The sequence below is a fragment of the Passer montanus genome, unplaced genomic scaffold (genome assembly GCF_014805655.1).
Source record: "Passer montanus isolate IOZ18808 unplaced genomic scaffold, ASM1480565v1 scaffold21, whole genome shotgun sequence".
Taxonomy (NCBI): Eukaryota; Metazoa; Chordata; class Aves; order Passeriformes; family Passeridae; genus Passer; species Passer montanus.
Window position 1 is genome coordinate 9,984,775 of NW_024366703.1, and position 24,455 is coordinate 10,009,229.

At 42.6% G+C, this 24,455-nt stretch overlaps 1 protein-coding gene across 4 annotated transcripts; it reads left to right on the forward strand.

Moving 5' to 3' along the window:
* Positions 1 to 354: 354 nt before the first annotated feature.
* PDCD4 (programmed cell death 4) lies at positions 355 to 24,455 on the forward strand. 4 transcript variants are annotated; one of them, XM_039708959.1, is made up of 13 exons: positions 355 to 499; positions 9,596 to 9,744; positions 10,890 to 10,986; positions 14,255 to 14,551; positions 15,097 to 15,191; positions 16,833 to 16,946; positions 17,208 to 17,429; positions 17,693 to 17,790; positions 19,298 to 19,412; positions 20,252 to 20,359; positions 21,419 to 21,529; positions 22,279 to 22,418; positions 23,723 to 24,455. In XM_039708959.1, exons 3-13 carry the CDS (start codon positions 10,947 to 10,949, stop codon positions 23,781 to 23,783), a joined length of 1,401 nt encoding a protein of 466 aa, XP_039564893.1. In that variant the 5' UTR covers positions 355 to 499; positions 9,596 to 9,744; positions 10,890 to 10,946; the 3' UTR covers positions 23,784 to 24,455. The 4 variants fall into 4 exon arrangements, with proteins under 4 accessions (XP_039564893.1, XP_039564892.1, XP_039564894.1 ...); XM_039708958.1 differs by lacking the exon at positions 355 to 499 and adding an exon at positions 6,157 to 6,270; XM_039708960.1 differs by lacking the exon at positions 355 to 499 and adding an exon at positions 8,509 to 8,673 and having other exon boundaries at positions 10,871 to 10,986.

A 24,455-nucleotide genomic window follows, 5' to 3' on the forward strand; every position in this document is an offset into this window, starting at 1 on the left:
TGACTGTCATTAATCGCCTGTCAGCCAGGCAAAGTGGGAAGTACATTCTGTTTGCTGAAAGCACCATGCAGGTGGTCTGAGAGAGTGGATGCTGGCTCAGCAGGAGCAGGGAGGTGTGAGCAGGGCGTTGGGGTGGGTCAGCTGGTACCCCAACTAGAGCCACTGTGGTGTCTTGATTGCCTGTGAATGAGCCTGAAGACGCAGACAGGATAAAGCAGAGTGATGCTTATGAGGGTTTTGAAACTCACATTTGCTCTTATTTGGTCCTCGAGGCTTTCAGCAAAGACCACCCACTGAAACAAAGAATCACTTTCCTGAAATGGAAGGGACCAAGCCATGTATTCAACCTCTTTCAGTACAGTTCTGTGATCTTGTGGATCCTTTGAATTTTTCTTCACCTACAAAAGGTTTACTACAGAGCAAAATGAGTTCCCAGAGCAGAAAGATGCTCCTTTTCCAAGGGGATATGAGTTGTTGAGGCTTCAGGTAATGCTTCAAGGTGAGTTGTCATACGTTTCTAAAATAATCTTTCCCACCACTTTCCTCATGTCAGCATTTCTAGAGCTCCAGCGCGTTGTGGCTGCTGTTGTTATGTAAGGATTTATGAATGGCTGCAAAGTTCAAAGGCATATTGGCAACCCCAAGTCCCAAAAAACCAGGAGTCAGCCCAAGCCCTGCCCCGTTTCCCAAGACAAAGTTGTTTGCTGACTATTTCTTTTCTTAAATTTTTTTAAAATTAGCCCACAAACTTTAGGATCTCTTAATTCACCTCCCAGGTTCTTTTTAGCTTTTAGGTTGCACTAGTTTCATGGTTTCAAACCTTTCATCCACAAAACCTTGAGGGCTAGGGGCATACTTTGTTTATAAATGAAAGCTAAAATTCCCTTGTTTCAAGGAGCTGGGATTTTAGGATATAATCTCCAAAGCACATAAATTGTGATAAAATCACAGGAGTTTCCAGCAGCGCACTGTCTTCTCTCTTTGGAAGAGGAGGTATTGGATTGCAGTGAGCTGCAGGCGTCATTAGCTACTGTTATTTAGTGAGTCAAATAAAAATAATATTGTGGTTAAACATGAGCTCTGCAGGCCTAACTAAAGAAGATAACCTCATCTATCTGCAGTGCTTCACAAAAGCACTGCCTTTGTAATCCTCTGGATTAATGTTCACACTTAAGCACTCTGCCCCAGAAGCCTCTGCATCCCTGGCAGAGTGCATTTAAAAGGATAAAGGCTCTCTGGGATGCAGAGGAGGCTGGTGCCAGCCAGGCATCTCCTGGGACACGTGGTTGTGGCTGCTTCCAAACCAGGAACATTTCAACCCAAGTAATCCTCCTTTCTTCCCTCTCACTGCTCTTGACTGTTGCTTTAATTTCAAGTGTCGTGCTGCCTTTCACGTAGCCCCCCTCAGCCTGAATCAGATCCCTATTGTCTGTGTTGTCAACACAGCTGGTTAAATCCCTTCCCCCAAATTCCCCTGCTTTCCAGAAAGCTCCTGCCTGCAAGGCCCAGGCGCTGTTCTGAGTTTGCAGCTTTCTGTCAGGTCCTGGGCTGAGCTCAGATTCCTGTTTGGACCAGCATGAGGTAAAAAAGGAAACAAACTCAGGAAAATTCTGCACTTGAGCAAAGCCTGATGCTCCCTGGCTGCCTGCTGGAGGCTGCTGCAGCCTGAGACTGGCAGTGCAGAACGAAGCGAATGATTAGCATTATTAAAAATGCTTTGCAATTATGCAGCACCTTTTCATCTAAAGATTTCAAAGCTTCGTAGCACTCACACAAAGTTACTTATTATCCCTGGCGTTTAGCAGAGTCAGGAAACGCAGGAAAGCAGCTAAGTGACTTGCCTTAGGTCATGCAGTAAGTCGGCGTCAGAGGTGGGAACCCAGCCCCGAAGTGCTGACTCTGTGGCTCATGCCCCAGTGAGAAGACACACCCCACCTTCTCCTGCAGAGAGAGTGCCAGGCCAGCTCCCTGGGGTGGGCAGAGATGGATGCTCCCACCTGGAGCATCTGCACAGCCTGGGCAGTGCCCTGGATACACCTGGCTGGGATAGCACCCACCATTCCCAAGCCCTGCTCCGTTCCCCAGGAGCCCTGTGCACATGGCTGAGAGGCTGTCCTGGGAACTCTTGTGCCTGAGGCTGCAGCCCAGCTTGCCTTGGCATGGTGTGGGGTGGGTGAGTGCAGCCTGGAGGGCAAGGTGTGATGCCCCTGGGCTAAGCATGGCCACTGCAGCCCCATCTCGAGCCCGATCCCTCCAGCCCACTGGCCATACTCCCATGGGAAGACCACAAGGACCTTTCTCAACAGGGAACAATTCAACCTCGACACCCTGGGGGACACCACTGAGGACCAGAGCTGGTTTTGCCTGTATCAGCACTGCAGCCCAGCTGCTGTTCTCCCACCAGCTCTGGCTACAGTGAAGGTGCAGCAGCACTGGCTCCCTCCAGACCAGGTGGTCCAGCCTGCCAAGGAGCTTGGATACGCATTCAGACACCTGCCAGGACTTCAGGAGATGTTACACTCTGACCAGCTCAGTGGGCTGGGCTGTGGGAGACACTGGGCCAAACCTTTATGCCCTGCAGCAGCAGAGCTGAAAATGTCAAGTCCTTGTTTGCTGACACTTTTCTGGCTTCAGGCCAGTGGTAGGACTTAGGGACAGTGTCCTGTTTTCTGGGAAGAAAGACAGAAGGAGGGAGAGGAGAGGTGGAGAAAAAAGCAGACATGAAATGGGGTGAAGAAAAGCATGCAGACATTTAGACCTCAATGGTCAGGAAAACACCTTGGCTGAGTCTCTTGGCCCCAGTGAGGTAAAACACCTTGTTATGTTTACCACAAAGGTAACTGACAAAGTTATATTTATAACGTTAAAAAAATTCTAAAAGGCCAACTTCTTCTGTTCCACCACTGAGCTTATTTTTACCCTAGAACTATAATGAAAATCCACTCTGGTCAAATTTTTTCTTGGAGACTTGAGATGCTGCAGGTTTTTTAGTCATAAACAGTACCCTGTTCAAAATATTATATCCCATTTATGAAGGCAGGCGTGACTGATACAGCTTCAGAGTTCCAAGGGGCAAATTTAAGTAAGTAACAGGAACTAATCCATATAGTCAGCTTTCCTTAAGAGCCTGGGGATTTACATGTCTAAATTTCACTGTGATGAGACTCCAGGACAGGGGATAAAACTCTAGTTAACTTCACTGGAGATAAAACCCAGGCAAGGGGAAAAGCTTGGAGACAGATGCTGCAGTTGAATGAATTTATACCTCAGAAATGCTACTTAGAATGAACAGTCATTGCAAGGAATCATTTTAAAAAGTAAAAGAACCGTTTGGGTATAAAAGCTATGTCTCAAAAGGGAGTCAGAGTTTTGTCTTTTAAAGGACATTAATAAAAAATTAGGAAAAAATTTTCCTCATTGCATATGGCTGAAGAAAACAGGAGGAAGAAGAAATTATAGGGGATAGAGGTTAATATGCATTGGGTATGTGCAAAACCTGAACTCACACTTTGCTTTAACTTTTGCTGAGGATGCTAATCATGTGGCTGCAGATGTGAGGGATAATAGGATGGGAGTATGGAAATGTTTGGGGCCAGGAGAGAAGCAAATCTCAGGGCTGCTTCCTGTGCTGAAGGCAGAGGAACGGGCTAATCCACATGCCAGAGCTCTGGAAGAACTGGCCCGATGTCTTTAACAGGTCCCTCAGCCAGGGACAGGAGCACAGCAAACCTGTGCAGAAGTGAACTGATTTGGGCAAGAAGAGGCATGAAGGTTTCAGCTCAATAGCATAAGGACAGATTCAGAAAAAAAAAATGGTGAAGGAAAGGCTAGCAAAAGAGAGAGAGGTAAATGGCATGAGATGAAATGGGTTTATCAAACCCATTTATCTTTCTTGGGTAAGGCAAGCTGCAAGCCATTTGCTTAGTGAGGGAAATGGGGTGGGTCTCACCTCTCTGGACTTACATTGCACATTTCATATGGTGCCAGGTGGAAAGTTCTTAAGAAAAGGGAGAGGTGATTTTAGACAAGGTATAACCCCCTTAAAGACCTGGTGTAAGAGCAGCAGGGCTGTCAGGCTGGAGGGCAGTTACCAGGGGAGTGTTAAACATCACTCTGTAGATCTGGCAAAGTGCTTTTGTAAATGAGCTTGGCACTAATGTTACTGGAGAACTGGTGAATTTGCTGATGACAGAAAATATGAAGTAACCTCAGGAGAAAGGAGGCTTGAAATATTACACAGGGAAAGGTAGGTAGCAGAAAGTGGTGGTCATAGGCACAAATGACAAAAGCCTTTCCTACAAGCTCCCTGGCAGTTCGCGCTTTGATCACCAAGTAACTGAATTGTCAACAGTGGAAATAGGAAGTGAGAAATGTGGTCCTGGAAGGCAGCAGGAGAGGTGCAGCCCAGGCTGCACTGAAGGCTGGGGTGAGCTTGAGGAGAGGCTATCTCACTTCATTTTGCAAAGCAAATACTGTGAGCATGAGGCTTTCTCCACACAAACACTCCCAGGAAGACAGAAGATCTGATGGTGGTAAGGGCCAGTGCTGGTACAGCATAAATGATCAAAAGGAGGCATCAGACATTTTGATTAGAAAATCATTACCAACCATTTGACAACATGGTTCTGGAATGGCCTCCCCACTGCAGCTGTGCATGCAAAATATTGAATTGCTTTGAGGATGGAACTTGGCAAGGTCACGATAAGGATTATATCACATGGTGCCTTTGATAGGAGACCTGATAGCCAGAAGTTCCTGCCAATCCTAAGCACAAAGGTAAATGTTCTGTAAGCCTCTGTCCATATAAATATAGAGCATGTGATTATATACACACAAAAAACAGGCACATGATTTATTAATCACAGGACCTCAGCTTGTCAAATAATAATTATAAGGCAATAACACACCTTGTTTTAATAAATGGCTCCCTAAGATTTTCTCCCACAGTAAACCAGTAAAAAGGGACAATTATTCTGAGGTAGAGGTGGCGTTTTGTGTTTCTGGTTGTTAGCTTTTAAATGAACTCACCGTCTGCAACTCTTAAATCAAGTACTCCCATTTTTCTGCACATTTCACAAGTTCAGCCCTTTCCAGTAAAGCGTCTTTTCAGATGCGTGATTGCCCTTTGTTGAGGCAAGAATGAACAGATGACAGCGGCAGCACGGAGGAGACATGCCCGGAACAGTTGAAGGGAGCGAGCCCGCCGCTGCCAGGAGGGTGCACTCAGAGCCCTGATCAGGGCAGGCTTCTTGTGCAACGTGAGGGGCAAGCCCTGGGAAACCACGGGAGACACAGCAAGGCAGCGGTTTGGGAAAGCGTTTATCAAAGCCATGGCAGGGGGTGACTCTTCGGTCTCCGTGCTCGGGCAAACGCAACGCGGTCCCTTCTGCAAGGGCGCCCAGCCCCGACAGCGCTGCACGCCCAGCTCTGCAGCACAGCCCCGCTCCCAGCCCTCCGATGGAGCTGCACGAGGGTGTTCAAGAGCAGCTCTAATTACTGAGCATTAAAAAAGTGAAGGCGTGTTTCAGTACCCTTTCAACCTGGAGCTGACGCTGCCTGATGAAGAAGAATGGGTTTGCTGTGTTTGCAGTTAATTTCATGGAGGCACCTTAGCCGAAGATGCAAAAATAAAAGTAGTCTGAAGGGAAGGAAAGCAGAAGGCCAAGAGACAGGCAACTGAACAGAGCAGATTGATTTAACAGATATGATACATTTTTGCTGTCTGCATTATGTGTGGAAATTCTTATTCCAAGTGACACAGTAACAGACTCGACTGTAATCAAACAGCACTGCTGAGGTGTCAGGAGCACAGATGCTGCCTATCGAAAATATTTAAAACAGAAAGTAAAACTTTGAAAAATCCGCAGTGGGGAGCGCAGGGGAAATGTTCGGTGGCGTTTCTAACCCAAGGCAATTTCTCTCTGCCTTTCACTGCTCTCTCTGGTGCGGGGGTCGGGAGCCCAGCGTGAGCCAGCCCGGAGCTCGGTGAGGAGCAGAGGCCAGGGCAGCGGGGACACGCGGTGTCCATTGTGCAGCAGGCATGGCACGGGGGAAGGGCTGCTCCACGCGTTTTGGGCAGCTCCAGCCAATGGATTCCTCCCCTGGGTGTTGCGGGAGGGCTTGGCCTGCATGTGAGAAAGGGAGGGGAGAGTTTGAAAACAACCCAGCAGGCTCTAAAGGAAGGAAGACTGCTAGAAAGTGACCTGCTCGCCTCCGTGCGAGCATTTTGCTCCAGGTGATCGGCGCAGGAGGGGCCGGGGCGCGGCGCAGGTAACCCGGGATGCGGGAGTCGGGCAGCGGGGTCCGGCTGGACACCCCCGGCTGCTGCCTCCGCTGCAAACCCGCCAGAAACGCTCCCAATAATTTTTTTTTAATTTTTTTCCCCTATGTGAGAAGGAATTGTGCTGTTTTGTTTTTATGGGGATTTTGGCGGTATGTTTGCTATTAATATGTCCGGGGGAGGAAGGGCAGGAGGGAGCGAGTAGGTCCCTACAGCGCAGAGATTAGCATGTGATCAGCTGTTTTCTACTTGTTGCAGGCAGCTTTGAGGTTAGAAAGGGAAAAAGAGGTGATGTCTTTTACTAGGCTGTTTGATACAGTGGAAAAATACAAAATATCTTTCATGCATATCAGCTCTTTTTCACATCATAGTGCTTTAGAAATCAGAAATTATGTGCAGATGAGATTTTCAGTGATTGATAACCCACTTGCTAATAGAGATATTCAGCAGAAGAAAGAAAAAACACACCATTTTCTTGTCTGGAGGTGTGCTGGATGGTTTGGTTGCTTTCATCTTCTTTTGACTCCTGACCCAGCTTTTAGGCCTCTTGGAAGTGACCCAGTCCTAAACTTTAGCAGAAAATCCTTTAGCAGTTTTCCGTGGCGCTTTAAAAGGTGTAATTGGCACGATGCCATATTTTGTGCCATCTTCTCTCGTGCAGGTTCTGGTTACTGTTTCAGTCTCTCTGTCACCTCTTTCTTCTTTACTGAGAAATCTCTTTAGAGCCCCACTCTGCCTTGCAGGAAAAGCTGAATTCCACGATCAATGCCAATAGTTAGAATTTATTTTCCAAATCTTGGTGATGACAGTGTGGTGGTTTGCTTGGTATGCACGAGTCAGCAGAGGTGCAGAGAACAAACTAGGAACTATTTTTTGATTGATGGGGAAACAACATCTTTTAAAGCTGCCTCTAGGTCGCGTGTGAAAAAGATCTTGTGTGAGCACGTTGGACTGTTCTGACTTGAAAAACTCTGTAATTGAGTGTCTTCATAAGCAAGAAAGGTTTTCTTTCTGTCATTTAGCTGATGGGGAAAGTATCATGAAAACATGGCAATCGTGCTGCACATTCTTTAAACAGATTGTTGTTTTAGATCTTAAACCTATTTTGGATGATTCATGAGAGCCAGACCAGTAAATTAATTCAGAGGCTCTTACACAAGGGAACTTTGGCTTTTATTTCAGTCAGAAGTGTACCAGTCTGGAGTGGAATTATACGGGAAAAATATTTAATAATTCTACAAAAGTCAAGTCATAATCTGGTTAACTGAGGAGGTTTCTCCCGCTGGCAGCTGGAAAATCCTGCAATGCACAAGTACCAAAGCAGAAGGGATCTGTATTTGCTTCCCTCATTGCTTGGGCTCCCCGGAGTGACAAATTAGGGAGAGAAGACAAAGGGTGAGCTGAGTTTTGAGAGACCTGAATGGAGGCAAAGCACATGACAATTAGAGGAGACTGTCACCTCTAATTAGGTGTGTGCCCTCAGGCAGTTCGCATAGAGTAAACAGGGCAAACGTAAACTAAAACAAGGTGGGAAGTGTGGAAGGCTGTGGACATTTGGCTGTCCATGTGAACCTCATGGTTAAAGGCGTGTTAAGCGTTTCAGGAGGGCAGAAGGGAGGCGCGCAGCCCCGCAGACCCCGCTGAGGGAAGCGCTTGTGAGGGAGGCGGCCGGAGGCCTGAGCTCCCCTTCTCAGCAGACAGAAACACACACAGATAAGAGGTAATACGTTGTTTTTTGTGATGGTTTTCTTCATGGAAGGAAGAAAAATAGGCTTTTAATTAAAGAAGAAGGACAGCAGTGGGGGAGGAACCAGGCACAGCTGCCGCGTTTCCGCGGCTGCCCCGCTGCTGGCGCCCAGCTCGCCCAGGCGGGCTGTGAGGAGCCGTTCTCCCACCTCCCGGGGGCTGCCCTTCACACCTGCCCCCTCGGCGGAAGGGCTCAGGCGAGCCTGTCCCGGTGCGGCCGCTCCGGGCCGTGTCCCACAGGGAAATGGAGCGCCAGGCTCCCCGCACCAATGGCTCCTTCCCGCCCCCCGCACCCACCCGCGATGGTCTCGCCCTCCCCGCTCTCCCCCGGCCTCCGCGCCTAGCCGAATGCGCGCCGAGCCCCGCCCGCCGATTGGCTGCGGGGCGGGCGGCAGCCAGCCAATGGCGGCGCCGCGGGTGGCCGTGTCGCTGGGGCAGAAAACACGGGCAGGCAGGGGGCGGGCACGCGCGCGGGGGCGGGGCCCCGGGCCCGTGCCTGTGCTCCAGTCCGGCCCCGGCGGCCTGGGCCCTCGGCCCCGCTCGCAGCGGCCTGCAGCCCTGGGTGCGGCGGCCTGAGCCCTCGGCCCCGCCCGCTCCTCAGCGCCGGCGCTGCGCCGCCGTTGGTCCCGGCCAGCGGCACGGGTTTGGTAGGAGAACCGAATCTTACCGTGGCTTTTGTGTGCGCGGCTGCAGAGCAGCAGCTGGGCTTGGCAGGTCTCCAAAGCTTCGGTGGTGGGGGGAGTTTGCCTAAAGTTAGCGAGAAAGGAAAAAAGTGCATGCTGTGTGAAAGTTACTCAGGGATGCTTTGCACCTCGGGAGGTCTCGGTAACTTTCGGAAGCTTTGTCCTGCTGCGTGTGTTGTTTCTAAGGGTTAACGTGCCTGCTGAGGTAGAATTGCCTGTTTAGATGAAGTGCGAGAAATGGTGGTGGGTACAGAGCACCAAGCATGTTTCATTGCTGGGTTTCAGTGACTTAGAAAATGCCCTTGTCTTATGAACTACTTTAAAAGTACTGTTCATATCACTGATTTACCTTAAAACTTTCCATGGCATTTATGTTCTGCCTAAAGCAGCTTCTGTCCATTTTGTTCCTGTATTATCCCATCCAACATGGATTCTGATGTTTTAAAGGCAGTTTTGTGAATTGTGTTCCATAGGTTTATTGGTAATGCTGTGTGATGTAAGTCTGCAAATGAGAAAATGATGGGTTTTGGATACGGTGATAAATCCCAGCATCCTGAGGCTCCAGAATCTCCTGGTTTGAGTTAGTGAGAAGGTGCATTGCTAAACTGAGATTGTATCTCCCATCTCCTGATCAGTATGACAGCAGGACTTGTAAGGCTTGGCTATTCCATTGTCCTTGTTATAATCAAAGTAGGGTCCTGAATCTCAGAGTGGCACTACATGGAAGTTGGGTTGTTGTTTATTGTGTTGCCACAGGTGCAGAATTTCAAGTAGGATCCTGTACAGGAAGAGCATTTCTCCCCTTGAAATTTAGAATTTGATTACAAATGATGAAAGCTGTGATTGTTATTTAACAAAGGTTTTGTCCTTTTTTGTCTTTTCCCAGGAGGTGGACAACTGATGGAACATTCCACTAGGAAGGATAAAACTGTTCTTTCAAGGTAGTTTGCACAGATTAGACTGAGACCTACACGGAAAAATATCTCAATCAACAGTGACTGGGAACACTTGAGAACTCCTGAATGATTGCTTGAGGTAACTCACGAAAAATGTTTATTTAAAAAAATGTGTGGGGCAGGGAAGACTCTTATTGCACAAGGCTGGAACTGTTTTGTTTGGCATTAGGAAACACAAGACCCTGACAGCTGAATGCTGTGCCCCAGACCAGAGTTTCTTTATTGCCAACGGTCTGTGATGAATCATTTGCCATTAATGGGTCTGTGGCAGGCAAGTGGGCATGAAAGGGGAAAACCAGGGAAGAGAAAAGGGGAAGGGAATGCAGTTGTTTGGTGTCACAATCTTGCCACTCAACGGTGAACAATTTTCAGGGCAGCAGAGGATGAGATGGGGAAAAAAGGGCTCCTGAATTCTTCTGGGACAGACACAAATACCAGTAATATTCCCAGGCCTGTGAAGGGATTTGTGAAAGTCTTGCAGATGAAGAAGTGTGTGAGGGAATTCTGGGACTGCTTAATTTTTTGTGTACATAAAGTAAGGATGGATGATGCCATCCTGTTGACAGTGGCATGGGGTGGTTTGGGGAATAGCAGCTACTAGGAAGGGGAAGAAAGAGGAGTGTTTAAACAAGAACTTTATCCCTTGCAGACTGAATGGTGGTTGCAAGGAGTGTTTGAAGGGTGCAGAAGCACAGATGTGAAAGCCTGATAGTCTTTGTTTTACTGTATGTGTACATATAGCTGTGTCCTTGAGGGGAGGATCAAAAATTAGCTTGTTTTCTCAGGGCTGGGCAGAACTCGATAAATTGGTACCATTTTATCAGCATCATTCACATGAGGAACGTTTGTCTCGTGGATGCAATTATAACATTGATATTGTACACTTGTACAGATAACCACTAGGCAGAACAGGACAGTCTAGGTTGATAGAGATGGCTTTTATCAGCTAAAAAAAGCTGTGTGCATGGGGCTTGTACCCTTAAAATAACGGCTTTTGTCCCATTTATAAGCAGCAGAGCTGCTAAGGCATCCAGGCTCAGATGTGTTGGAGGGTGGTGCTTCTCTCTTGCTACACCATTTACCTTCCCAGGAACTTTTCAGCTGCTACTAATAGTTAATTATAGCTGAAGCCCCCCCATTTTTATATTTTGTGAATGAAGCCTTTGCATTTTACTTTGATCTAGTGTTTTTTTTTGTTCTTTAAGCTTTTCTGTTTGTGTTTAGGCCTTGGAGGGAAAACATTAAGACTTTACATCTCACAGTCAGCTCTTTTAAGCAGCTATGGAAATAGAAAAGGAACACATTTATATTACCCCAACAGGTAAGTAATATATTCAGTTTTTCTGGTTTTGTTTTTTTTTTTAACTTAAAATTGCTTAGCTGACCAGAAGGGTTCTCTGTAGAAAAAATGCACCACCTGATATTTTTTTTAACAATACTGATCTAGAAAAAAAATAATCAAAAACTTACAGAATAATTCCTTCAATTGTATATCAAAGAATCCCACTCTGTTATGGTAATTTAAAATTTATTAAAATAATAAGTTAGCATTTCTATAAGTTGCTGGATAGTAGTTGCACTTGTCTCCTTATCATCTGAGTTCAAGTAGTGCTGGTGTGAACAAAAGAATAAACTTAAAGGTAAAATGTGGAGGTGTGTTTAAATTCTGCTTTTATGCAACAATTTACTTTAGGGGAAACAAATGTTGAAGGGCTTGACTGAAAGTGGGCTGGCATGGGAAAACTTTAGGAAGTACATCTTAGAGACTGCCATGAAATGGACTGTTTTGGCCATATCACATATTTATTTTATGATGCTTAGTCAGGGTAACACAGATTCATGTTGTTTTCTGTATCTTCCAGAGGTTGTGATGGTCTGCACTGACTCTTCCATGTCAAAGAGGTTTTAAATGTTTTTTTTAGAATAACATGTGTCTATTTTAAGATGGTGGGTAATGCACTTGAGATGGCAATATATCCATATGATTTCTGGTATTTAAGCAGGATTGGGTTAATGCAGAAGACACCTTGGTTCTCAACATTTTAGAATTATATTTGGCTAAAAGGTGGAAAGCTGCAGGAGAGCTGGATTGGCAGAGTTTGGACAGTTAAAATTGGTAGAAGGCTTTGTTAACAAAGGTAGCCCATAAAAGCACAGATTTTAAGTGAGCCTGCGAGGCTGAATGGCAGGGTAATGAGATAAATTTGGATAACTTCTTAATGTATAGTAAGCAAAGTATTAAATTTGATTGAAGACTGTTACTGCCTATATATGTAATATGAGGTGAAAATAAGAAGCTAGAAGGAAGATCTGCACCATTCTATAGGTTCTTATTTTAATTTATTATATAAGTTTTTGGAAAATAGTATATGTGTTCAGTCTATGTTTTCAAGCCTAACTAGGTAACTAATAGTGGAGGATCAGTTGGTTGCCATATTATGGAGAAGGAGGCTGAAGCTGGAAGTTATAGTATTATATAAAAATCAGTGTACTAGTGCAGTGAGAAATAATAATTCTTATGGGTTGGATGTTTCCTGTGGAGGATTTCCTTTAGTCTTGAACCTGAGATCAGGATTGTGCAAGGAGGTTGGAGTGTAGCCTCCCCTTTAATCCTTAGCTGTCAGAGTCAGGACTGACTTCTGTTAATTGCTGGCAGTTTGCTTTGGAAAATGAGAAAGAAGTAAGTGGTCCTTGAAGAGTGGAGTTTCTGGACAGCCAGAACTCAGGTCTAAACTGGAGAAATTCATGGGAGACTGAGCATGAAGAAGAATTTGACTGAGAGGAGCTGCTTGTTGCTGATGGGGTCTCCTGGGGAATGAGAGGAAGGAAACCTGTTTGGGTTTGCTCTTTTTTTCCCCTCTGTTAGCTTTATGCAAATCTCTCATTGTTTTATTAAAATGTTAGACAAACAGAGAAAGCCGCTTGTGAGAAATCTTTTCCTGGATGTGATGCATGATTTTCTTTTTTAGCTTGCTGCAAGCATAAAAGGAATGCTTTTGTGGGAGTAATGAGTGGAAAGATGAAGCTTAGCCTGGAATGGCTGCGTTATTGCTCAGCTGTAGCATTCACATCTCTGAACACCAGTAGCTAAATGTTATTTCTGTGATCACAGAAGGAGGCAGTTCTGTCAACTTTTGCTCAATTTAAAATAATCTTTGATATGGGTAAATACTTGGAGATTGGCAATACTAGTCCACTTTGCTTTAAAAACAATTTTTCATGAACTTGTTTCAAAGTGAAAAAACATAATTCTGAGAAATATTGCCAAATGCATGTTGCTGATGAGCAGATATTGGAAGAGTGAATTAATATGTTAGCTAAGTTCAGATGTAAATTTTGAATACTCTTCATATTCTGGGTTTATGGCAGTGAACTCTTCTGTAGAGCAGTTTTGGAGAAGCAGCTTCTTCTGAGTGCCCTCTTCTTTTTCCTGCTAGTGTTGGGGCTGGGGGTTGTGTCTTTAGGACTCTCCTCAGTTCTGAAGAAATGGAGAACTGTGTAACAGTGAGCTGAGGCTGTTCTCTGTCCCTGTGTGTCTTCTAATTTGCAAAGACTCCCAGGGTACTCACTGGAATGTAAATAGGTTCTCAGGTGCTTTTTCTTTTCTTTTTCTTTCTTTTTTAAAAATCTTGATTAGTTAAGCTTTCACAAGCTATTCTTCCCTTCTTTTCTTTATAATACATTCTGCTGAACTGCACAGTGCTAGTGGGGGACCACTTAACTTTGTGAAATAAGACTTTAGACCTAAACATTAAATGTGCTTCCTCAGAGTGTGAAGTTATTGTGCTTCTCAGTGCTCTGAGATATTTACAGATCCTTAAGTAGTGAGAAAGTTTTTTGTTGGGTACAAAACAAACCTATTATATTTGATTGTGTTGTGTTTAGAAACAGTCTTGACAGAAGCTGCAGTGAGGGACAATCCATAGAGAAGAGAGATCCCACTGATTAGAAGGGCTGTACATTCCAGGAGTCTTCATTACCAAGCTCTCCAAGCCTTGTAGTGAACAGCATTTTTTCCCCCATAACTTCAAAAAATAAATTTAGTAATGTTTTTATATTCTTCTGTGTCTAAATTGTTGCTTTTCTTGCTAGTGAGCTGTGTTTGAAATTCCTTGAATTGAATAAGGGGAATGTTGGTCAATGATTTAGGGGCTTAATTTCAGTTTGATGATGAGTCTTGTAACATTGGTGAGTTCCTACAGAATTTACTGTATTGGCAGTTTCATTTGTTTCTAAATCAAGAGAAGAGTGGGAGGAGTGAAAACGAGGCACTTAGCTCTATGCACTTAGGAGTTTGGATAGTTTTTGTTTAACAAGGGTGGGGTTTTCTGTGGCTTATGTATTTATGTATGGTTTTATTAATTTGCTCTCCAGCTCTTGACATCTGCTCTGTTTAGATTGTGGATATTTTGTGCAGGGGAATAAGGAACTCCTTATTACTGCAGTATGTAGACATACCTTAAAAACAATGTTTGCCTTTACACTGTTGAAAACAAGAGTTCTATATGATGTTGTAATCCTTTCTAAATGCAATATGTTTTGGTATTCTAGTATAAAACTAAGATTTTTTTTTCTGTCTTCTTTTTAAGAACTTGAGAATCTAAATGATGCTCCGTTTTCTGGTGATGAAGAAAATGGTGGGTCTGAGGAACGAAAACCTGAAATCAATGGAAATTGGATTCCTGCAACTTCAATTACTGAAGCCAAAATAAATGCTAAAGCCAAGAGGCGGTTGAGGAAAAACTCCTCTAGAGATTCTGGGAGAGGAGACTCTGTTAGTGAGAACGGAGAGACACTGAAGGTTGGAGTTGTACCCACGAGCCCAAAGGGGAAACTCCTGGACAGGCGATCCCGGTCTGGAAAGGGAAGAGGTCTACCAAAGAAAGGTTGGTGTAGCTTAGTGGAGAGAGTAGAATGAGAAAGATAAAGATTTGTTCAAAGCACAGTACGTTTTTCTGCTGGGAATTGTTTTCATAAACCACAGTCTCTGTGCAAGCATTTGGCTCTTTACATTATTTAGTGGGTGGCAATAGCAGGTGGCAGCAAAACTAATATGTCTGTAAGCAATCAACATCTGTCTTTGAGGGAAGTACGTTTCCTTAGCAGGCTTAATACACAAATCTGAACTGCTGGTGGTTCATGGGTCTGTTACTAATGCAAGTTTAAATCATTCTTGTATTTGTAAATACAGTTTGAGCCTTAAGAATTCTTGTGCATTCCATCCTGCTTCTAATGTCTTACTGGAAAGTGATGAAAAGTGGCTGAGGAAGTGGGAACTTGTCAGACAAACACACCCTTTTCAGCATATATTGTTAGTCAGGAGATGGGCACAAGCAGTGATAGATCACTTTAAGTGGAAGAATGCTGTGTTGAAATCAGAAGTGTTGTTTGTGAACTGGTGGTCCTTACTTACTCTCCCATACATTTCCAGGTGGAGCAGGTGGTAAAGGAGTTTGGGGAACACCAGGTCAAGTGTATGATGTGGAAGAAGTAGATATTAAGGATCCTAATTATGATGATGACCAGGTATGCAAATAATTTCTTTGCAGTGTTGGTTTATATTTCCTTTTATCAATTTCAATGGCCTTGTGAGTTAACATGAATGTTAGCCTGGCTACACTGAAATGTTCATTTTTATGCTCAAGAATAGATTATTGGCTAGTAAAAAGCTGGTGTAGCAGTCAGAGTGTAATACTCACAAATCTTATCCCTAAGCCCTCTTTCTGTGCCTGAGTAAGCAGCATCCCTTCCCCAGGTGTGTTGTCCACTGCTGGTTCCCCCGGGGGTGGATGTTGCAGTGCTGCTCCATATTGCACACAGACACTGTGTTAAAATTGCAACACAGACTTGCTCAAGTTGGGAGTTCAGTGGGGACCCTATCCTTTATAGATTTTTCTCTTCCATCTATTCCCAGCCTGCCCAATGTCTTGTCTGCTTGGTACAAACACTTCATGAAGTTGATAGCTTGGACATTTTGTTAACATATTTATTTAGAATATGTTTGTTATGGAAGATTATATCTTACAGCCTTATTACTGAGAGAAGGGGAGAGAAAGCAAAGCTTATTGGGTAGAGGGGCTTTCTGTCATTGAAAGGGAAATGGTGATTAGGAACACAGATTGCTGAAGTCTCTGAGATCAGTACAATTGCAAGACTGACCATCAGTACACTCTATATGACATAAGCAGAACAATGCTGGTGTCCTTTGTGTAGAGGCTGTTTGCTGTAACCATAGCTGCTGATACTATGGTGTGTGAGATTATCAAAACCTTCTTCCAGGATCAATTTTCCCTAAAATTTGACACTTTACATGAACAGAAATAGCCATTAAAAAGGGGGCTGGCAAGTGCACAGAACAAAATTTAATGAAGAGTGAAGATTTTTTGTAACTTTGGTGTGATGGAAGGATAGGTTTTTTGATTTCTACTATACTTCTTGTTCATGAGGAGTTTCTTTCCATTAAACATTGGTTGAAAAGCATCTTTGATCAGATGTCTTTGTTCAGCTCTGTGGTATTGCTCTGAATGTTGCTTCTCTAGATGCAGAGTAGGGAACTAAACTAAACTAGAGCAGGGAGATCTGGTGCTGCTGGAACTCTGCAGGGCAGGTGATACATGAGGCAGTTGCTGTGTGCCTCTTTTTTCCCCCTCAGGGAATGCTTTTGCTCACAAATATTCTGAAAATGCCTTTTCTGTGATGGGTGCATGGCACCACCTGCCTGGTCACACAGTCACCAAGGAGGAGGGAACAAGGCAGGGTTCCTGCCGAGGACGGGAGTGCCACTTGCAGGGGAAGGTGCTGTGGCACAGCCAGCTCTGCTGGGCTGGGGCAGGAGCTTCTGCTGCTCTCCCTTCAGTATGGAGGCACTGTGGTGTCAGTTGAATCCTAGGAACAGAGTTGGGTGTGTTTACCATTGTTTAACAGTAAATTCAGCCTTTCAGCTGAGTTCAGCTAACAGTAAAGTCAAAATATGAAAGAGTATGACAGTTAGCCAGCATTATCTGCACTTTAATAGTAGAGACAGAGCCTAATGTTTTTTTGGCAGAATATTGACTACCATGAACAAAGCATTAAGGATTAAAAATACACTATCTTGATGCCATTAGTGCTGCATAAGGTGCAAGAAAAGACAGTAAAGATACCTGCTTCTGTTGTCTTTTAAAACAGGAGAACTGTGTCTATGAAACAGTAGTTTTGCCTCTTGATGAAAGAGCATTTGAAAAAACTTTAACACCAATCATCCAGGAGTATTTTGAACATGGAGATACTAATGAAGTTTCGGTATGTTATCTGCCTTTTTTTTTCTTTGTTTTAGGGGTCAAAGCTGTAGCATACAGGGTAATGCAATTGCCAGCTATGAATGAGTTTATAGAGACGTTGGCAAGAAAGGTACTATAAGAATACACAAGCAGTTATAGTAATTATGGCAGCAGAAGCATATATGTAATTGTATAAGCACATATTTATTTGAGCTCTATTTAAATATATTTAAATAGTAAAAATTATGAAATCTCATTGTTTTGTTTTTCAAATCTTATCTAGGAGATGCTGAAGAACTTAAACCTTGGTGAAATGAAATACAGTGTGCCAGTACTGGCTGTTTCCTTGGCATTAGAGGGGAAGGCTAGTCACAGAGAAATGACATCTAAGCTTATCTCCGACCTTTGTGGGACAGTAGTAAGCAAAACTGATGTGGAAAAATCCTTTGATAGACTGCTCAAAGAACTACCTGAATTGGTGTTGGATTCTCCCAGGGCACCACAGGTATATTTGTAAATCTTTATGCCAGTAGTCAAAAGCTTTTTGTGGCTAAAATAGATCAAATAAAATTAAATAGACTCTGTGTTTTGAAAAATATCTATTGATTTTCTTACTGTCTGTAATCCTCCCCCAATTAATGCAGGCTGTGTTTTCACTTTGAAACAGCTCATTTAAATAAAATCTGAAAACCAAGCACATTATAATTATCTACTTAAAACTTCTTTGAAATTCAGCATTTAATTAAAAATGCTTCTGTTTTGTTGCAGTTGGTGGGCCAGTTCATTGCTAGAGCTGTTGGAGATGGGATCCTAAGCAGTACCTACATAGATGGCTACAAAGGCACTGTGGATTGTGTCCAAGCTCGGTAATTTCCTTGCTTTCTCTATAGACAGTTTTCTATTCCAAATGTCAAAGATGATGATGAGGAATTTACAGTTTCAGAATAAATAATGCAGTTCTTTATTTTATTTTAAATTTGAAATGAAAAAAAAAACAACCACAAAACCTGCAACAAAACCAACAAAATCCAGAATTACTCAAGTCAGACGAGAAATACTGAGTTCTGAAAAATGTATTAATACATTTGAGTTGAGGTTGTCAGGTTTGTTGTCCAGCTTATGTTCGAGGGTGAAAAATGAGCTGAAAGAAGAAGTGGTTATGGAAGGTTTTGTCTTAGAAAAAGCTTTAATGTGATTAATGGGTAAATATAGCATCAGGACAGCTGCTGTAAATATGTTGTGAAATACACAAGGGATTAACTGTTTTGCCTTACAAAGGTTTGAAGCCTGTGCAGCGATTTCCGAGACTTTCTCTGTAATGCTCTATTTGTCAAGAAGTACAATTGTTTTCCATGTCAGTGTGAGAAGTTTGAAGGAACAATCTGACAAAGAGGGATGTTTTAATAATGAGTCATGTTTTATTTTTCTTACCCCCATAAGTGTATGTTTCAGGCTTTGTATGGAGGTGCTGAACTCCTGTTTCTTCCAGAAGTTGCATTTGCAGTGATTATAGTTTGGCACTTTGAGAAGGAAGAGCAGTTCTTAGCTACCTACCTTGGGGGCTCAAATTGAGAAAATTGTCTGTCACTTATATAAATGTGTCCTGTGATTTGAAGGATTGTAGCTTGCATTCTGCACATCTGGGATGCTTTGCTGCCTTTGTTATTTCTTGGCCAGTCTTTCCTGCTCATTAAATCTTGGTGAATAGAGTTATTGTTATTGGCTTGCCCCCAGCATGAGGACTGGGAGAACTGTTCCTCCTTTACATGGACGGTACATACTGTATCCCAGACTTCTTTTTTGTCACCTCACTTCCCTTTTTATTCTTTTTTCAATAAACTGGCAGGCATCCCTAGCTTGTGCTATTTTTCCAACTACATATTTACCTTCTGAAGTGTTTTCTTTGGCTTAAGTTCTAAAGGTTTCATAATTCTTCAGACCCAAAAGGAAAACAGTATTTCAGTAGAAAACTGTTCTTGAGTATGGCAGCAACTCAGGCCTTTTTTGTTTGAGACCTGCCTGCCAAGCTGCATTCTTGGAGGAGTCTGGATACAATCCATTTCTGCATAAGAAAAATATTCAGGTGTTTTTTGTGAGGATGTTTCAGCTTCTGCATTGGTGATTTAATCTCCTGCCATCACACCATTGTTACCTGTCCTTGATGTGAGCAGGAATGTAAGGGTGACAGAAAGACAATGTGGAGAGCTTATTTTTTGCTGGTTTTTTCATCTGGATGGTCACCTGGAGTTGATAACCCTGACCTCTTCCCCAAGATCTGGTAGCTTTGTGTGAGGAGACGTGGCCACGGGGGAAGTTGCAGGTGCAGTTAATGAAGTTGTGTGATCAGGTTTAAAGCACTGCCTTTGCCTTTAGAGCCGCGCTGGACCGCGCCACGGTGCTGCTGAGCATGAGCAAGGGGGGCAAGCGCATCGACAGCGTCTGGGGGGCTGGAGGGGGCCAGCAGTCTGTCAAACACCTGGTCAAAGAGGTAATGACAACACTCCCCGTCTCCAGTGGGCTGTTGGCCTGAGCTTACTTTGTTTGGGAGAGAGGGAAGGAGAGACAAGGATCCCATACTAAAATGATGTCTTACGTCGTGAGCGTTGGTTTTGTTCTGTTGTTTGGACTTTTCTTTTTTTATATAATTGATTTAGACAAAGTAGTAGAACTGATGTAGATAATTTAGTTGATTTTGTAGTATTTGTCACTGGTGGGAGCATGCTGGTACAACACTCTGTATATGTTTATTTTTGCTTCAAGCAAAACTTGTAAGCATTCAGATTTTTAGGACTCACAGTATAAAGTGATGAAGTAATTAAAAGAGCCAAGATGAAACTGGCTAAACTAGATAAACTATTATTTTTTGGCATTGCTGATCAAAAGCACAGTAATAACTCAAAAAAGAGAGAGGAAGAAAGAGGAATGTTCAGAGATCCATGCTCTAAAGTAAGCAGGTCTGAAGGAAAAGGTCATGTTACAATTTGTGGGTTGGGAGTCTAACAGATGATAGGAGGAGGCATTCAAGGGAGAGGATAAACTTAATGCCACCCACATGCTCCTTTTATGGTGACACACAGCTTATAAAACAATGATTTTGGTGCTTCTGCATCAACACTGTGGATTGGTATTTGGCTTACACAGTGTTTCAGGTTACTGATAATGTCTCCATTTTAATTAATGCCTAAATTTAATTACATTTATAAAAGCATTGGCAGCAAGTTTGAGGAACTAACTTGCTGCTGGGTTGCTAGTGGATTATCAAAATGGTTAACAGCTTTTACATTTTGTATCTAATTATTGTTGGGGTTTTGTTTTAAAATTCAATAGATTGATATGTTGCTGAAAGAGTATTTGCTTTCTGGAGATGTGTTGGAAGCGGAACGCTGCCTTCAGGAACTGGAAGTACCCCATTTTCACCATGAACTTGTATATGAAGTAAGGAGAAATCAGGCTCCCTTTAATAATTGTTGGTGTTTTGATGTGGGCATGCAAATAATATAACTGCCATTTGAAGCTTAGGTTGCTTGTTCTGTTATTTGAATAACTAAATTGATTCATGTAAAGTTAAAGGTTTGTGTGCTTATTTGTGTGTGCATTGTGCAACAAGTAAGCTGCTGCTGACTCTGGGAAAATCCAGAAGTAATTTCTGGGGGTTAAATAGTTGAATTCAGATTATTATAAATTCCTGAAAATAAGATCTCAGTTTATTTTCTGCTGGGGAATAGCAACAAAGAAAATCCTCCCATGCTTTGTTTTGGTGTTTATTTCCTTCTAGTTTCAGATATCTGAGTATTCTAATGGGTGTTAACCTGTTTTTGTTCAGTTATAGAGCTTCCTTTTTCAGGGTGGGATTGTTTCACCCAGCACATTTGTAAAAGCTTACATATTTCAGACCCAGCCTATATGGGAGACTGTTCCCATTTGTACTTTTTTATCTGTCAAATTGGGAAATTGTTGTTTACCAATAAAGCTGAACACCCACAATCTACAAAATCTCCTTTTCAGCAAATTGACTTGTTATAGAAAATTCCTTCACAATAGAACTACAGAATCATTTCAGTTGATGGGGGTTGTGCATGTGATGGGGGTTTTAAGTAGATTTTAAGCTTATGAGTCCTCCCAAAATCACAGATAAGAAACCCCCATGGATACAAAATTAATTTCACAAAATTAATTAACTGCCATCTGAACTGCAGCAGCCATATGGATATAGTCATGTAATGGTGAAACCAGGAGAGAAAGGCAATGCTTTTCACTCTGTCTAGTCCTTTCTGGTTTTTTCATACCTTTTATTTTATCCAAAGAATTTTCATTAGTTTTTCTTTTCTAATAATAATATTATTAACTGAAATTGTGAGTGCATGTAGCAAATGGGTTTTTTTCCCCAGAAAATTCATAACACATTCACTCCTTTCTGTACCTCGTATGGTCACACATCTTGTACCTGAGCCAGTGTTCTCATTTTAGTCAAAACACTTGCATGATTTGTTTTAGGCCATTGTACTGGTTTTGGAGTCAACTGGAGAAAAGACCTTTAAAATGATACTGGATTTGCTGAAAACTCTGTGGAAGTCTTCTGTCATTACTGTGGACCAAATGAAAAGAGTAAGTATGACATTTAGAGAACTTTACATAAGATCTTCCAAAATTTCTAGCTGCCTTTATGAAGTTAAATGGTTAAAACTAATAATCTAAAATGCTGAAATATTGCTTCATCTTTTAAATTTGTCTTTTTATCTGGTAGTTCTTTATAACTGAAGTAGTACAGTAAAGGCCTACTAATTACAAATGTCAAGTAGAGCAGTACAAAAACCAGTATGTTGCATATGCTGCACAGTTGGAATCATCTGTGACTTTTCAGGATGAGTATAGGACAGCAATTCTGTCCCAGGGCAGACTGGGGACCACACCAACACTTACATAAAAATTGTCCCAGCTGTGTTGCTGGTGGGAAGTGATGAAGTCATCTCTGGTTGTTCCCAGTCTCCCCTGCTGCATAAACTTGTGTTGGCCATTTGTGGCCACATTTTGTTCACTTACATGAAAGACTTAATAATTTTCTTCCCATGTTACTAAGCTTGTAGTAACAGGCAGGTTAACATACAGAGTTCATTCATACTGTCTGGATTTCTGACTTCTTTAGAAGTTAAAAGTTCAGGTTGTTTTTATGTAGATAGATACTTGTATAATGGTATGGGCTGATATCATATACCTTATTTCTCTACTTGTAGTTGCAATGCTTTAGGTTTGTGAAACCATATAAAAATAAATCCTCTGGAATGCAGAAGGGTATTTAAAAACATTGTAATAAATTACAGAATAACCTGATGTATATTTGAACCCTTACACTGCAGGGCTATGAACGGGTTTACTGTGAAATCCCAGACATTAACCTGGATGTGCCACACTCCTATGCTGTGCTGGAGCGCTTTGTAGAGGAATGTTTCCAGGCTGGAATCATCTCCAAGCCCCTGAGAGACCTCTGCCCTTCGAGGTACTTCGTTCATTGTAGATAGGCAAAGGCTTTCATTCCTATCACAGGCTACAGAAAGCAGCATCTTGGGGCCAAAGTGTTGCTGATTGGTGGATGGAACAGCAGTTGGACTGCTAAAATGTGTATTTAGAAGCTGTACACTCTTTTTATTGTAGATAGGCAAAGGCTTTTCATTCCTATTACAGGTTACAGAAAGCAGCATCTTGGGACCAAAGTGTTGCTGATTGGAAACTGGTGGATGGAACAGCAGTTGGACTGCTAAAATGTGTATTTAGAAGCTGCACTGATGTGAAACCTGTTGAGGCTGGGATAAATACTTGAGGAAAGGCAGCCTCCTGTGAACCTGAGTAAGGCAGCACCCCTCAGCATTCCCCAGAAGATAAAGGCTGCCTCTCCTCTGGTTTCCTGATTTGCTTGGCAGAAATCAGTGCAGCGCCAAGCTGGAAGATTCAGGTTGTCACAATGGTCCGTGTAGGTGACAGTGGAAAACTGTCAGCTATACTGGGGAAATTAAAAAATAATGCTTTAAAAATGGTTTAAACTTACCAAACAGTGTGAGTAGAGTTCTAAGATGAGACAATCAGTCCTAATAGTTACATAAAACGGAACAGGACACTAATATGGGATAAGCTCTGCACACCCCATTCCACATATCTGTCCTGGGATTTCTGTAATGTTTTTTTTTTTGTTGTTGTTATAGCTTGGTTACTGTACCTAATCAATACGCTGTTACCTCCTTACTGGTCACAAAACAGTTAAGAAGTTTCATTTCCTCTGGGGAATATATGTAAATTTTAAAATAGGATGTTAATACTATTATTCACAGTTTTATGCATTGGGAATAGTATTTATTTGACAGGTCTTTTCTATTTTGGGTGTTTTGTTAGAATTCTTAAACGTGATAAATTTGGATCTTGGAATGTTAGTATCTTTATCAAGAACAGCCTCCATTTGTGGACTTCACACTTAAAACTCTGTGTGTGTTGGTATGAAATGTTTTGCAGGTTTGGGTGTGTGGGAGGATAGAGAGTCATCACTGCATCAAAAGCTTGATTATACTTTAGTTAGCAGTTATATGTTGAGAGGCATTTTTGGTTTGTGTACTTCAGTTTTAAGTAGAAACCCACCATTCCTAGGTTTCCAAACCAGCATTTTTAAGCAGCTGAGCTGACATTGTGATCACTGCTAACCCTGCTGAATTCACACTTTATATTTGACTTCCAAGACCCGAGAGAAGATTTTTCTCAGCGATAAAAAACAAGCAACGCTAAATTACTGAAAAGAAACTTTCGACTTTCTTACAGGGGCAGGAAGCGTTTTGTGAGTGAAGGAGATGGAGGTCGTCTGAAGCTGGAAAGCTACTGAATGTGAGAGCTGCCTCCTGAAGCCTTACGAGTTGAAAGGGAACATAGCTCGCTATCGATATGTACAACACGCATGCTCCTCTGGTGTGTGAATGGATGCACATCTAGGACAGACCAAATTTAAGAGTTGCTTAGCACAGTTGGTATTTTTTTAAGAGCACATGTTTTGGGTACAAATTCTTTTTTTTTTTTTTTTATAGTTTTGTAAATTTCAGGAAGAAGTGTTCTTTCTTTGGGCATATAGTAGAACAACTAGCCACTCTGCTGTGGTGGTGCCTTGAAATAAGCTATCTCTGTATGTGCCATGTTTATGACCTAATCATTCCACGTGTGCATCGATGTCTGACTGCCGCTCGCTCTTTCCAGGACAGTGCTGTCATCATAAAATCACTGGTTTATACAAAGCTTTATTATAGAAGGGTCAAGTTAAGCTGCTGTGATCCCATTTCCATTGCTGCTAAAGAAATACTGTGCTTTGGGAGTTGAAAAAAATTAGCAGTTTCTTTGTTTTAAAGAGCCCAAGAAAATACAGCTGGGGCACAAGATGAATTCAACTGTTTCAGGGGAGAACACTGGTTGGTTTCAGCCCCCATGTACCAAACTTGTCTTTTTTTCTATGTAACTGGAAAAGTGAAAAGTTCTGGTAAAACATATTAAAAATATTTTTTGTGAA